Genomic DNA, 16346 nt, shown 5'->3' on the forward strand with positions numbered 1-16346 from the left:
GATTTATTTCACCTTTTTTTATTCAACATAGACATCCCATCATTGCTTTCACAAAAATACAACATATTTTCCACAAACTTACGGTATATGGAGTATAGAATGCAGCGAAAGTATAAAAGCTGTTATTTCCTAATCATGCATGAGGAATTAAGGTGGAAAATTAACACTGGCCTTTGTACACAAAAGTAGCTCATTTCCCTGATATGAAAAAGCTTTGAAACATATGGAGGACAACATGCTGAGAACAGCACGTTAATTCTCTAGTCTCCCGGAACACAGAAAATAAACCCTGCTTGCACAATTGTACTCTGGTATGAGAGACATTTTGCCTACATTAGTGCATATGTAAGTGCTTTTTGTTTTGGAATTACAGATTATTTTCAAAAATAGGTCACTGGAAACTGAGAATATTGCAGAAATTATTTGCTGGTCTCTGGAGAAGGTAGAGTCTGCAGTACTCTTATTCTATTAACAAGCCAATTTATGAGGCAGTATATGCCAGCTCTTAAAGATACTTTAGACTAGATATGTGGGTAGGGGCAGCAATTACACTTAAGAGATGGAAGAGGTTCTGAAATACTTACCATGCAAATAACAACAGAATTGCTATTATGAAAGTGTTGTAACCAGGCAATATATTCACACTAGACAATCAACACTTAGAAGTCAAGTTTACGTCAAGATTTATCGCAATAAAAGAAAGCTACAGAAAACACTAATTAAAACCATATGTTTTCTTCTTCAGGTTTATCCTCAGCTGCCCTCAACTTATGACTGACTTCAGTATGAAGGAACTAAATTAATTTTCAAATATTCATTAATATTCATGAAATGTCAGACCAATATTCTAATTTTTTTTTTTCTAGTCACAGAATATTCATTTTAGCAAAGAGTAACTTCATTATGATATCTTGCACATCTGCAGAAATGCTATTTTTACAGGTGAAAACAGTATACAGTCTACATATACTTAACCACTGTTGTCTTTGCTGATACTGAGGATATGGTCACTCAAATACATGCAACTGAGTTGCCATAACTGAATGAGCTACTGTCTATCAGCTCAGCTGTGGTAACTGACAACATGATTACTCTTAGCCTCTCCCAGTTCTGAGATAAAAGTGTCAGTTTCAATCAATACTGAGAGAAAGCTGTTTATTAGCACCTTTCATTTATAACGATCAAAGAGCTCTTTTTACCCCCAGTTCGCAGAGTTCTTCTGACCAACCAGTGAAATTCAGCTACCAAGATGGGATGTGGCAACTATATTGTTCTGGATGAGCAATACCAGAGGGAAAAAAAAAAAAAAGGGAGAAAAAAAGCAATTGCTTCAAGACCACAAGTGAATTGCAATTTCTCCAACTGCAACCACATAAGCAAATTAAGTATATTCTCATCCTCAAATCTGGAACTCTCATTTTAAAACATGGCACAAGAAATCAGGGACCTCAGTGAAAAAATGGCACCTTAACAGTAACTTAATCCAAAGATTTATCTCAAATAGAAGGAAACTTCCAGTGGCAAGGTTTTCAGAAAAGTATAGATGGATGCTCCACTTACTCCCCCTGGTATCCTGATCAAATTTCAACCAAGATCAAGTGAACTGCAGACTTGCTATTAAGATAACCTTTTCAGCTGCCGTAGCTTCTCAAAACTTCCATCTCCAGCTGGTCTTAGTATTTTGTAAGTAGGTCTACCATACATTTGGATTTCTGAGCAGAAAACCAAGAATTCAGACACGTGATTTCTGAATCTCATGATGACCAACCAGATGGAAGTCTATGCAAGGCTATGGGCATCTGCCAGTACTGGATAAAAGCATGACGCATGCTGTAGACATGCTGCAAGCTATTCCACACATGTACTTTAAATTTGAATGATTTAGATTTGGAGAATACATGCAGATGAACACAATTTCTGCAACAGGTCCAAATCATCTACTCTATGTGTATGTGTACAGCTTTTGTATTTTACAAACAGGATGTTTAAAATCCCAGTTGCACCACACATGCTGACCAAGTGCAACACACCATAGCTATACACACCTCTCTTGTAGCAACATTCATTAGCATTGCATCAATATTTTAAAAGCTTTCTTGTACTGGGGAACCCAAAACCAAACACAGGACTCCAAATGTAGCCTCAAAAATGTCAGAGAGGATTATAATCACTTTTCTTGATTTGCTTACTTCATTCTTACTAATGCAGCCCAGTATTCAGTTAGCTTTTACTGCTGCAAGGGTGCACTGCTGACTCCCAATTCAACTGGTTTTTGTTTTGTTTTTCGAGTAGGACATTCACCTTCTTTTCTACAAAGCCATTTCACAGAATGACAGAGGTTGAAAAGGACCTCTAGAGGTCGTTTGGTTCAATGCCCCTGTTCAAGCAGTGTCACCTAAAGCCAGCTGCCCAGTACCATGTCCAGATGGCTTTTGAATATCTCTGAGGATGGCTTTTGAATATCTCAGCACTTGTTCACCCTCTCAGTGAAAAAATGTTTCCTTGTGTTCAGAGGGAACCTCCTGTGTTTCAGTTTGTGCCCACTGCCTCTTGGCCTGTTACTGGGCACCACTGAAAAGAGCCTGGCTCAGTCTCTTCTTTGCACCCTCCCTTCAGGTATTCACATACATTGTGATAAGATCCCTCTGAGCCTTCTCTTCTCCAGGTTGAACAGTACCAGCTCTCAGCCTTTCCTCATAGGAGAGACGCTCCAGCATATTATTCAGCCTTGTGATCCTTCGCTGGACATTCTCCAGTTGATTCCCAGCCTGCATAAGGTTATTCTGTCTCAGATGCAGGACTCTGCATGTCTTCAGTGAACTTCAAAACGTTCCTGTTGGCTTATTGCTTCAGTTGGTCATGGTCTCTCTCAATAGCACCCCTACCCTCCAGCATATTGACCATTCCTCCCCGATTTGGTGTCATCTGCAAACTTAGAACCAATGTTTTGTTCCATTTTGTTCCAACATCTCTTTCTCTGGAGATATTCAAAACCCGTCTGGATGTGTTCCTGTCCACCGTGCTGTAGGTGAACCTGCTTTGGCAGAGGGTTTGGACTAGATGATCTATGAAGGTCCCCTTCAACCCCTACCATTCTGTAATTGTACAAAGAATTAATAAAAGACAGGAACCCAGTACCAACCCCTAAGTAATACAGCTTATAACCAGGCACCAGTAAAACATTAAGCTATGGACCATCTCCCTTCAAGTACAGCCATCCATTCAGTTTTTCAGTCACCCTATCATCCTCCCATCCATTCTGTATCTCTACATTTTGTCTGTAACAATATTATGGGAGATTACATCAAAAGCCTTGCTGAAGTCAAGGTAAACAACATTCATTGCTCTCCTCTCCACTGAGCCAATCATCTAACCACAGAAGGCAAACAAGTTGGCTGGGCACAATTTACTCTTGCTAATTCCTTCCTAGCTCTTCCCAATTACTTTCTTGCTGCTTTGCTGTCCATTCACAGGAATTTTTATACGTACGTAAAAGGATTTTTCTTTCTAAATACTCCTAATTGTTCTACTTCATCTTTCCTCTTTTTCTTCTACAAAGCTACAGATGTTCTGCATGAAATAAGCTCCTGCCTAGAAACAAGCTGAAAGTAGTGCCTTCCCAAATTATGCATAGTGTTTCATGAACAGATGAAAATAAAGATAGTTTTATGTGTGTTTAACAGGTGCTGTTACAAAGCTAATAGAAAAGTGTGTTACAAGACAGCTTTGATGATAAGAAGCCTATTACAGACATTGACAATATATACCAACAATGGGAGAGAGAACAGCCGTTAGTTCATTAAAAAAAAAATAGGGTTACAATGAGGGCTGGGGGAGGATTAAAGGAGAAGAGATTGGATGTAGGGGGGTTTTTTGTTAATGTGTTCAGAATGACTAAATACCAAACTTTTGTAACTTTAGGTTTACTGACACCAAATTTTTCACTACTTTAGGGCACTGGTATTAACTTTTTGACCTGCTATTGCTGATAAGAAACTCCTAAGTTTATCACCAAATTCAATACAGAAAAACTTAATAGCCTTTTATTTCCTTCATTGAGTTTACTCTGGGCATATGGCAACAATTTGTGATTAATCAAGTTTCCTCTGTCATGGAAGCCACTTTCTCCTGTTGCTTGGCAGACCTTTAACAGGGCAGCAAAATGGTTTTTATTAAAAAATAAAAACAGATGCAACAGCTAAGAACATTCAGACATTTTTTGAAACATTAAATTGACAAATTTGTCTTAATCCTATTAACTAACAAATCCTAATCTCCTTAATTAGCCATTTCTGTGCTGTACTTATTAGTACAAAGTTTCTGTCCAATAAAAGTTTTAGGATTTCATAATCTGATTGCTTAAAGTATTGCGGGAAAAATAGGTGCACTTGTTTTCTTTTCAGATAAACAGAACATTCTATAATAAACGTTATACCTATTGTTCTCATTACAAACTCCGAATTAAAGAACAGAGCACATTTTAGGATCACTCGTGTTCAGAAGTTTGGTGTACATCCTCTTAAATCATCTCATAACTCAAGATATTGTTATAATATTTAGCTCTTACTTAACCCAACCATTCACTTTAAGTTGCTTAGTTAACCTCAAAATTCATTTTCATTGGATAGGAATTCTGCAAAAATATTTAGCTACCTGGTTGCCTCCTTTTGTTTGCCCTCCTATAACCCCAGTTGCATGTATGAGTTTAATGGTGTAGGATTGCTCTTAATTTCCTCCTTCTACTTTTTCCCCGCAGGAGGCATCTGTTCTAAAAGCAGCCACTATATCTACCATGTGGATATCCAAATAGCCTTTACTATTTACTATGATTGCTTTTCTTAACTCAAGACACAAAGCATGAAAACATACATCTGTTCTTGAGAGCTATTCAGATCTACAAATGTGCACCCTTGCTTTGCTTTTTAAAGCAGCTCTAAAAAACTAACTACATACCAAAATTAGACTTGCATATTAATACCAATTAAGGTTAGGTTAAGCACAGATTCAACATATTTGAGATCTACAAAACAGCAACCTGTAAGACATGTATAATTTTAAGAACAAAAATTCAGTGAATTTTATGTAATTACTGTAGGTACAATTATCATCATTTATACTGTACCTGAGCTCCATAAATATATTTATCCAGCATTTTGCCTCCTATCGTTTGCCCCCCTACATCCCACACTTGAAGAGTAACATTCAGATTTCCTAAAAAAGAAAATGATACAGATATTGTGTAACCTGGAAAATTTAGATACAAATAAAATTAAAGACACATTATCATGGCAGACAATACAGCTCTAGCACATCAACAGCAATAGCTTTTTACAAGTATACAATAAACAGTAATTAAATTTCAACACAAACATGACCGTATCATTTGGAAAAAAAGCACCTCTGTTCAGCTAATTCAGTAAGATACAGTAAAACCATAGCTAAATATTAACATATTTGATATTAACAGAAAATAATTGGAATTTAATAAAGCATTACATTCCTGAATAGAAATTATATGACATATTTCACTGAAGAAACATGTAAAGTTTTACAGAGAAAGTTCTATTGTGCCGTAGTTGGAATTGAAAGGTAATACAATTAATGCCAACTTAACTACATTATTTCATACTCTGTGTCCCTTCCATCCCCTCCAAATTTTCTTTACAAATCTAAAGGTGCAGATTTTCCCCACTATAACTGTATTTTGGTATTGATGCTCTTAGTACTGTACAGTTAAAGAATTATATAGTTGACAGATTAAAACATGGAAATACTGACACACATCTAAGTTGAGGATGCAAACTATGATTATTTCCTCCACTCATCACCCCATAGCAGGGAACTAACGGAACATCATTTACATAATTTCATTCTTGAAGAATCTACACCAAAAATAGATCTTTCTTTCTACTCTACACAGTCTTTAAGCTATGTTGAAACTGTTAACAGGTTCTAAAAAACAAAGTAACAAAAAAATCAGTGTAAACACAGAATATTTACTATCCTACAAGTCACACATACTCTGCAAGTTAACAACTCAGAAACCCACAGACTAAACATACACACAGCAATGTATGTCACCACATGCATACAAACATTACTGAAGTATAATTTGCCTCATTTTACATCGTGAGAACTGTTTTCAAAACTGTACTGGTTACCTGGAAGCACCAAACTTTAATCAGTAAGGTCTGATGAAAATTTTTCTCACCTACATACAATCCACAGGACTTACATGTTAATAACAATTCTACATATCCACAAATAATCATAACTGCCCATTTATATTATTCCTACATTAAAAAAAAAAATCCTACAAATTCCACATCACAACAACTGAGTCAAGTGAAAAAGAACACATTATTTTGGGCTGCTAAGAAAGATATACTCTTAATTAAACTATTTTATGTTACTAACAACTTTACACAATGTGATCTATTCAGCCACCAATTTATAACTACACACTCACATTAGTTATGCAAGTGAGCGTGCTCCATGGAAATACATCCCAGCCCTCAGTGAACGTAAGCAGCAAAGTAGAACCATATAGCTGAATATATGCTACTTGTGGTATTAAATATACCACATTATATTTTTATGATGCATCTTGCTTTAATCTGGTTAAAAGCACAGATTTCCTAAACTGCTACTTATATAGAGATGAATGCAAGACAATCTATTCACAGTACTTTTAAACTACACTTTTCTTCTAAGACTAAGATAAAGCATTTCTGCATGGAGCTTAGTAAACACACCATAAACACTCCAGCTCAATAAAGGCAACCTTTCATAAAATAAAAAGCTTATTCGTCTTGACAGTGCATATACTATGTATTAGTTAATTATTCTTAAAGCTTAGAACATAAGTGACTAGAAACAATACATAAAAGTCTTCCATAAAGCATCTGGTGTGGATAAATGTGAACCCACAGTCTGAAATTACTATGCATTCTCAGTGGGTAAACAAACTAAACATGCTCAAAAGCTTACCATGCTGCAGTATTCCACCCCTAACTTGGTTGTATGTATTCTATTAGAAATCTACCGTGTCATCCATGCCAGATATTTGGAAAAAAAAGCTTTATAAATATTATCACTTTCAAACTCAACAATTTTCAGATGCCTAGTTTTGTGTTCAAATGCTGTAAAAAGTTTCTAACTTTATTTTTCCTCCTAAGAGTAATAATCATGCACAGCATACTGGGATTAGTACCTGGACAACTGTATGAAATATTCTGAGAAACTTTAATGCAGGAGGCTAAATTAAATGGTCTACTGAAAACTGAAAAACCTACTCTAATGAATTATTTACTTTCCTTCACTAACAACAGAAAAAAAGAAACTGAAGAAAAAAGGTTGGAATGTTCATTTAAGGTGAAGTGGTTCTTAATTAAGACGTCACTAACTCCTGAAATTCATGCCGATCATCTCCAGTGCAAAATGCTTAATTTTCCCTTTTTTTTTTCCAATTAGGTCTTGTAACATTTGCATTGCACTCAGATTGATTTTTGGGGAGAAAGAAGGATGTTAGGATTGTTCTGACAAAAGGAAAAACTCCGGACAATTTGCCTAGCAAATATTTAATTAACAACTATGAGTAGCACATGACGTTCTCTGCAAAGAGTTTGAAATACTCTATTTTTTCATAGATTTAAGAGGAACATACAAACTGGAGAATGACAACAAAACAAAAAGAAACTATGCATAAGGCAGTTCTTAGAAACAAGGTTAATGTAACAATAAAAATAACTGAAGAATCTCATAAAAATAATACATAATACACTGATAAGGAACAAGAAAACACTAGCACTTCTTTACACTGTAGAAAATGCACACAAGTGAGAAGTTAAAATAACTGAGGGAACACAGTGCAGGTATCTAGACTGTTTCTTGTATGAACTAAAGCCACTGGGCTGATTCAGTAGTGGTCCTGCAGAAGCATACCCAGTGCATTGGTTAACGTTACTTAAAGTACTGCACAGTCAAGATGGAACTAACAACACGAGTCTGCCCACTTTTTGCACTGATGACTTAAAAAAATCCTTTTAAAATTAATCAACGGATTAACTATTTGTATTAAACCATATTGTTTTGCCATGTAAAATATTTACTTTTTTTCTCTGCAAAACTGCATCAGTTACTAAAACAACAGGACACAAATACAGCTTTTATTTTTAAAAAGCAAAAAAAAAACCCCAAAAACAGTACTTTATTTTGCAAGCTAAAATGCATTTCCAATGTGGCCTAATATAAACTGGGCAATTCTAGAAATCAGTAACTTTAATTGCTGAAATCTTCGCTTACATTTAAAGGAGAGAAAAAAATACAAATACGGAACCACAGTTATTTGCCAATTCTCCTACTAAATACGAGAAATCAAGGCTTTTTTTCCTACTGATATACACATTATAATTTCTGTGCAGCAGTATGAATTAACCTCTCAAGTAAACATAGCAGGTCTGTAAACCCAGAACTAATCAAGAAATTAGAAAAATCCGCTTACTTAAGTAATGCTTCCCATTCCAGTATTTAGAAATTTTACCTCCCTCCCCCTTCTCTTCCTTCCCTCTCACTCCCCACCACCAGTGCAGATTACCTATAAAACACAGAAATCCATATATCTAAACATATACGTAAGCATAAGCAAAACCAGAATGACAATCTACAGAAAAGTGCTTCTTCCTGAATATGAATACATTCCCCAAATGTTATTATTTTGCTAATGCTAAATGAGGAAAATAGAGGTCTGGACTTTGTTGCTGTTTTGGTGCTATTTTCATCTACATTCTGATTTTATTACAAAATAAACTAGAAGAAAGTAAAACATGAATGAATCAATAGTTGATAATTTTCCAAGTTTTCTACTCAACAAGAATATTTAGAATCCCAGTAATGTACTAATAGCTTCTGTATGCTTAACAGCTGGGAAAAAAACTTGCAAAATACAAGTTCTCAGTATGCACACTGCATGATTTGTGTACACATTCTACTTGCAAGTACTGCTGTTAAGTATTATGCACAGTGGTATTTTTAGAGGCACAAGCAGGACAATAAAAAAATTATTCTGTTGATTTTATGGAGAAATAAGCACTGAAATTTGGTACTCTATCACTCACCAGATACCAAAAGTACAGCAAAATGGCCAAACCAAAATACTGAATGAAGGAACAGTCTGAAAAGATTATTCTGTTTCACTTAAGAAAATACATAAACATAATCAAGAAATTATTGGCAATATTATTTTAACAAAACAAGTTCAAGAACTTCATATATATTCTTATAACTTCGGGTTATAGCTAAAATGCTTCATTTCTGGGTTTGCTTCCCTCCCCACTCTCCACGAGGAAAAAGACAGAACTACAGAACTTGCATTAACTTTATCAAATCTCACTACAAACAAATCTCACATACTTTTTCTAACTTCTGATTCCTGAAATAAAAAGAAATTGCATTTAATGACAAACTTTCATACTTAGAAACTGAGCAACCCCAAATGAAAGAAAAGACTTATTTTAAACCCCCAATTGTTCGGAGTCAAACTTCTACCAGCAACTATTCTTTTTTAATTATTTCTTTGCATTTTCCATGCAGTATGCTGCAACTGGCATCTAAATAGTTTCTTTGCCGTCATGAAGTGAAACATCTTGAATGCTCAAACTGTATTTTTATGAGTGCCGAGGGACCCTAAATTTTAGTGGTCTATTAAATGCCAGCAATTTCATGCTGCCTTGCATAAAACAGCATTCACGTATTAGAGCACTGCGATTCCATAGCTGCATTATGCTTCTCTCACACAACTCAAATACAAGTTGTGTATTTCATTAAAAAAAAAAAACTATTTCTTTCAAAACACACATACTTTTTCAATGAATATATTTAAAGTTCCATTTCATTGTTGTATGTTACACTATCCACACTCAAGCAAAGATAATAGAAGTCACGAATACAGATAGCATTCCTTTTATTTGAATTCAGTGTTTTATTTAAAGACAGAAGTTGCAAATGCATAACCCTTGTCACCTGGCAAGAACGTACTAACAAGATTTTCTCTGAATAACCTAATTTACTTTGCCATAAAAAGCACTGTACTAAGCTTATTTAGTATACATTATTTTGAAGAATCTGTTTCTGCAAGTCTTACTGCTGCCCAACCTTTTAGTGTTAGTTTTTATTCTCTTACCTGGCAATATTATCCTTTTCAAGAAGAAGTCCAGTCCTATAGTTTGTTTGTACTGTTTTCCAAATGTTTCTTGGGCAAAACGTGTGGCTAAGGATGTCTAAAACAGAACAATATCAAATTAAGTTGTCATTTTAAAGACAAAAAACCTTGATGTTAAATCAGAAGTGTGAAATACCATTAAGAACTTTTTAAATCAATGCATGGTGACAGCATTCATGCATTTGGACTGACAAGCATTCCAGCCAGCTTCAACATAATAAGAGTAGGTAGCAAAGGCTACTAAATTATGCAAAAAGCAGCAAAGTGTGTGTTTCCGTTGTATTTCTTAGATACTGCGATACTCATATTACAAAATATTACACAGATTTGAATGAGGTATCATTAGTATGCTCAAATTGACAAAAATCTAAGTGACACTATCCATACCTGAACAGTTTATTATTTTCAAAAAGCACTCATTTCCAAAACAAGGGTCCTTCCCTAGTACAGAACAGCATGATCCAAGACCAACTTTCTGGGAGGGAACAAAGATCTGCACAGTGTACAGTCCCATAGGGGCTCCAAAGTGTGGCAGGATTCCTGCCACTGTACATCAAAGTTTCAGGATCAGGGATTATATAAAGTCTAAGATAGGAAGAGTAATTTCTTGTACACAGAAAAAAACTAAACTCATGTTAAGAATGTACATTTGCAGAATCATTCCTTTAAGCAGAACTTTGGAAACTTATTTCTTCAATTTATATTTTGTGGATTTATGAAAGTAGACCAATACACTACTAACTGAATAAAGAATCGGCTTTTGCTACATACTGCTAAAAGGATACACAACTAACCTACATAAAGTAACGAAGCAAGGCATTTATATTCTTTCACTAGCAATTTAAGTTCTCCATGCAAGGGGGAAAAAAAAGGAAAGAAAAAGGAAAAAAGCCCCACAGTCTAAGATTTTTAAAAAAGAAAGAGGAAAAGATAAGAGCAATTATAAAGAATAAAAAGTTTGTATTGTGGAAAAAAATAAATACTATATTAAAAATTAATGTCACATAGATAAAATACATCCTACATCAAATCAGTAGCGCACACTTACAAATCTCTTGTTGACATGACATCTGAAAATGTGAAACAAAGTAATTGCAGAAAAAAAAATCTAAATATGCATTTACCTATACAGGGGGGAAAACACCTAATACCTTCACAAAACCCTTCCACTGAGAAAACTCAAAATGGGCAAGAATGAAATTTTTTGCCAACTTTCCACTCATCAAGACCCAAAGAGATGAGTTACATCAATTGCTATTGGAAATTGCTGCTAGAGCACATTTAGTTAAAAATGCAATAGCAAAATAATGCAAATAGCTCTGAAAAATGACAATAGGCAAGCTCGAATAATAGAACAGTTATAATAAAGATCTAAATTATGCTAATAATGTCAAACGTACACAGAAAGAAAAGGTAATTTGCTCTTTTTTTGTATGACGACATGATCACCAGAGCTCCAGCATTAATGTTCTAATATGAATAGGCAAACTTTTATTCAACTATTAAACTACCTGTTAAGTAAATAACACAAGATTTACTGTTTTCTTGTTTCTATATGACATTTATATTCCTATCATTGTCATATATATATAAAATAAATGATATTTTGACATCAGAAGATACGTTTAGGAAGTATTAAAAAAAAAAAAAATCAACTAAAGGCTACGGCAACACTTTCACATACTTCATTGAACTCAAGCCCCAAGAGGATTAAAAATAAATATATAAATGGGAAAAAAAAAGCAAGTAAACTAGAAATAGCATGTATATCTTTATATATTTATATCACTGTGGAAAGGGTGAAGACCACAGAGGATAAATTGTGAGAAGATTCTTCTGCCTACAGCTATGTGACAGTAATACTAACAACATGCACAAAATAAAATTCAATACAGATTTAGACTGTAGTACTAAAAAAAGAAACAAAAAAAAAAAACAGTAGAACTGATTCTTTTCATCACAATAGTTAGATGTCAAGATTACAAAGACATTATTTTTAATCTGTCATGACTTTAGATAAGTAGCTAAGAATAAGAACATTGCAGGAATAAACCACACAGTCTTCTCTCTGAGATTTTCCTTTTCGGAAAAGTAACTAGTACCCAGAGTACAGATTAAAATATCATCTGACTATATCATAGTATTCTACATTCTCTAACACACTAATTTAGATCCCCATTAAATACGCAACCACTCCCTTCTTGTTTTAAGGGCTCAGTAAATATTAGCTTTATCACTCTGTGACACTCAATATTCCCTGAGGGCTTCTAAGGGTGTTAGTAAAAATAAACAACATACAGTCAATTAACAGCCAACCAATAAGAGCAGTAAGTAATCAACAGCATGGCAAAGTTCTCTTAAACAGTTTTTTTCTGCCATGCTCTTGAATGCAAAGGAATTTATAGCAGAAAATCATTGACTAACTCCTTTTTAATTTTTTTTCCCAATAAATGTTAAAGCTCAAGGAAGGTGTTGGATTACCAGACTAGAATCCTCTATTTATTCACAGAACAAGCATTTATCCACAAAATACTATAAGTAACAGTTCAAACTTCTCCACAACAGTAAACAGAGAAGTTATGTCAATGCATATTCAAGTACCTCTACAATGCAAATACTCCCTTCTATCCCAAAATTGTGCTCTGCCATGCCTGGCGTAAAAGATTCTGCATGACAGTTTTGCCTGTAAGGATATGTTGAGTACAATCTATGTAAAACGTAACCAAAGTTAACTAACAGTTCAGTAGAACTGTAGTTGTAAAAATAAATAAGTGATTAGTAACCATTTAAAAAAAAGAAAAAGAGGTTATGCTCCATTCATAAAAATTCAGCCATTAATCTTGAGATCAGATGATAGTATGATATCAAGAAAGCGTTGTTCCTTCACATCTGTACTAAGACAGCCAAGTCACCAACTTTCATAGCTGACTTTCCATTAGACCCAGTTTGGCAGCTTCACACATTTGTCTTAAATACTTCAAAGCAGATTTGTATATGCTGTTCTGAATAGCAATACACTATCGAAGGATGGTGTTACAAACTCCCTCCTTTCAGACAAAAAAAAAAAAAAAAGTCTTTGGGTTCTAACATGCAGCAATCAAGACAACAGTAAAAAAATAATAAAAGCAAAATTACAGTATTCTAAGTGCCAAATACAATGTTATATTTGGGAAGGGTTTTTTTGGAAGCAAATGAAGATGCAATTAAACTTCACAATGAGGCAAGACAATTTCTTGCTTCTATTCTTCAATGTCAACCACTCACAGTATAAACTGACAAGCTGTTCCTAAGTACCTATGTAGTAAGTAAATATATAAAAAAAGCAAGCAATATTTACAAAATAATAGCAGACAAGTCAAACAGAACAAGCAATGATAGCCAGCTCTAACTGACACTGACTACTCACCAGGACAATATGGAAACTTACAAAGAAAACCCTGCTACTGGCAACGCTTTGAGTAAAATTGTATAGAAGAAAGCTTTCAGAAAGCGATGCCAAAATGTATCACAGAATTTTCAGAGTTGGAAGGGACCTCTAGAGATCATCTAGTCCACTCCCCTGCTAAAGCAGGATTGCCTAGAGCACATTACTCAGGACTGCATCCAGGCGGGTTTTGAAAATCTCCAGAGGAGACTCCACAACCTCCCTGGGCAGCCTGTGCCAGTGCTCTGTCACCCGAACTGCAAAGGAGTTTTTCCATGTGTTGGAACGGAACTTCCTATGTTCCAACTTGCACCCATTGCCCCTCATCCTGTCACTGGGAACCACCAAGAAGAGTGTGGCTCCATCCTCCCTCAACCCACCCTTTAGATATTTGTAAGTAGTAATAAGGTCTCCCCTCAGCCTTCTCTTCTCCAGGCTAAAGAGTCCCAGCTCTCTCAGCCTTTCCTCATAAGGGAGATGCTCCAATCCCTCAATCATCTTGGTTGCCCTTCGCTGGACTCTCTCCAGCAGTTCCCTGTCCCTCTTGAACCAGGGAGCCCAAAACTGGACACAGCATTCCAGTTGTGGCCTCACCAGTGCCGAGTAGAGGGGGAGAATGACCTCCCTCGACCTACTGGACACACTCTTCCCTGTGCAGCCCAGGATTCCATTGGCCTTTTTGGCAGCAAGGGCACACTGCTGGCTCATTGACAATTTACTGTCTACCAGGACCCCCAAATCCTTCTCCTCAGAGCTACTTCCCAGCAGGTCCACCCCTAACCTATACTGGTGTCTGGCATTCTTCCTCCCCAGGTGCAGGACCCTGCACTTGCTTATGTTGAACCTCATTAAGGTTCTATGATTATGTAGTATCATAGTTGTAAGAAAGAAAAGCTAGAACAAAAATTCAATGGGATGCAAGCATATAGTTCTGAAGCCATGTGCTTCCATTTACATACAACTTTACCAGCCAGTTGAGAAGCCACTTTCCAAAAAGCAACACATACCTATGCCTTCCTTCACTCCCATCTAGAACGCTAATGCTGTTCTCCAAGCACAGCAACATTCACCCCTTGGTCATGTCCTATCCCTACTGGCAAGGATTTTAAGACATAAAAAAAATGAAAAGAAACATTAGGCTAAATAACAAAATGCTTTAACTAGCATAAAACCATGTAACTGTCCAACACAGAGAATTTGTCACTGAGAACAGTCGAGCCTGGGAGGGGGGGGGAAGTATTTTGTAAACAAAGGAAGTAGTTCTGTCATCTGAAGGTGATGTCTTTCCACCCCACTCCTAACTACTGATGAGACTGTTCACTGAAAAAGAGAAAATTATCAAGACTTTTTGACATTAGATATGCATCTACGAAGCTAGGCCAATCTGCACAGGATACTTGATGCAATTTTCCATTTGCAAGACTGAACAGTGACAACGTTTTTGTCATCACTGATGGGGTTTTTGAGCCCATGTGAAACAACAAGATCCAGAATTGGCACAATGCTTAAAAATCTGGCATCCTAAAAAATCCTAAAGGAAGCAGGACACAACTGTTATCCCAGCCTACGTTTCAGCTCCCGCAAATTCGCACACTAGGTCGAGCATTCGCTCTTTCATTCTCATCATTTGTTGTTAAGAGGAGAAGGAAAAGGCAGGATGTTTCTGCTACCATGCTTTAGCCTCAGTTGCAACAGCTGGCAGAAAGACAGAACCTCAGCCGCTTTGCTCCTCCTGCACACGTATTTTTCAGGACCTCCCTTCCCATGAATAGCTCCAAGATTTGCTTGCAGAGGCGCAAAACCTTTTTCAACAGTAGCAAATCAGAGTAGTCCTAGCTCAAATCAGCATCATTATATACTTCAATATTAAGCCAATCTGTGCACAGCAAGAGTAGAAATATCTGGATCATAATGCCATTTTTTTCAATCCATACTAGTACTGCTGGCTTATTTTAATGGAAAACCATTTTGGTTCAGGGAGAGTGGGTTGATTTAAAACCTAGGTGCATAAGGCTGCTGTGTGTATCTATGTTCCCTGCTGTAATCCAGATCAAAGAGCCAACTACTGTTAATAATCGCTGTTTATTTTCATCTTACACTGTCACCACTTCCAATTTCTTTTCAAATTCTTTTCCTAGTTTATCTAGTTCATTAAAATAATTCTCTATCATTATCTTCTTACTAACCAACCTTGCCCTCCTCTATTTTTCAACAATTTACCATTTCCTTACTGTCTTTATTTTACCTTAATACTTCTCCAGATTCTACTCTGTCTCACTCTCTCACTCCTCTCATTCCTTCTTCCCTTTTTACCCTTCATCTCCTTAGAGCTTGCTCCAGCAACACTTATTCCTACCCTTAAAATTGTAGGTATCCAATTATTCATTCAACCACCACAAAACAAATGAACAGAAGCACAATGTCCCTCCCTTGCCTCATAGAAAGAGTAATTCCTAGCTAGTGGAAACACAAACATTACCATTAGCTTGAACTGACACTAATTTGTTTTTAAACTGCTACCAACCCTTGCATAGAACCTGAATCACATTGCTTCTAAACAATGGGTGAGGAAAAAGAAATGAAGTTTCCACCTTCAGCCAGCTGACTCAAAAAGACAGATTATTTTTTTTTTTCCCCCTAGAGAACTGAAGACCAGACAGCCCCACATGGCCAAACAGGAGGGAAGGATTTTTTTTTTGGGGG

The 16346-nt window shown here is 35.9% G+C and overlaps 1 protein-coding gene across 1 annotated transcript in view; it reads right to left on the reverse strand.

The window, feature by feature from the left end:
• The window catches only part of RAB28 (RAB28, member RAS oncogene family), a 73671-nt gene that overhangs the window by 47772 nt on the left and 9553 nt on the right, over positions 1-16346 (reverse strand). Inside the window, exons 2-3 of the mRNA XM_009887655.1 lie at positions 10181-10277; positions 5123-5211 (exon numbers count right to left, since the gene is read on the reverse strand). Coding sequence (XP_009885957.1) covers positions 5123-5211; positions 10181-10277 — 186 coding nt within the window. The remainder of the gene's footprint in view (positions 1-5122; positions 5212-10180; positions 10278-16346) is intronic.

Source organism: Charadrius vociferus, unplaced genomic scaffold (genome assembly GCF_000708025.1).
Source record: "Charadrius vociferus isolate BGI_N301 unplaced genomic scaffold, ASM70802v2 scaffold306, whole genome shotgun sequence".
NCBI classification, from domain to species: Eukaryota; Metazoa; Chordata; class Aves; order Charadriiformes; family Charadriidae; genus Charadrius; species Charadrius vociferus.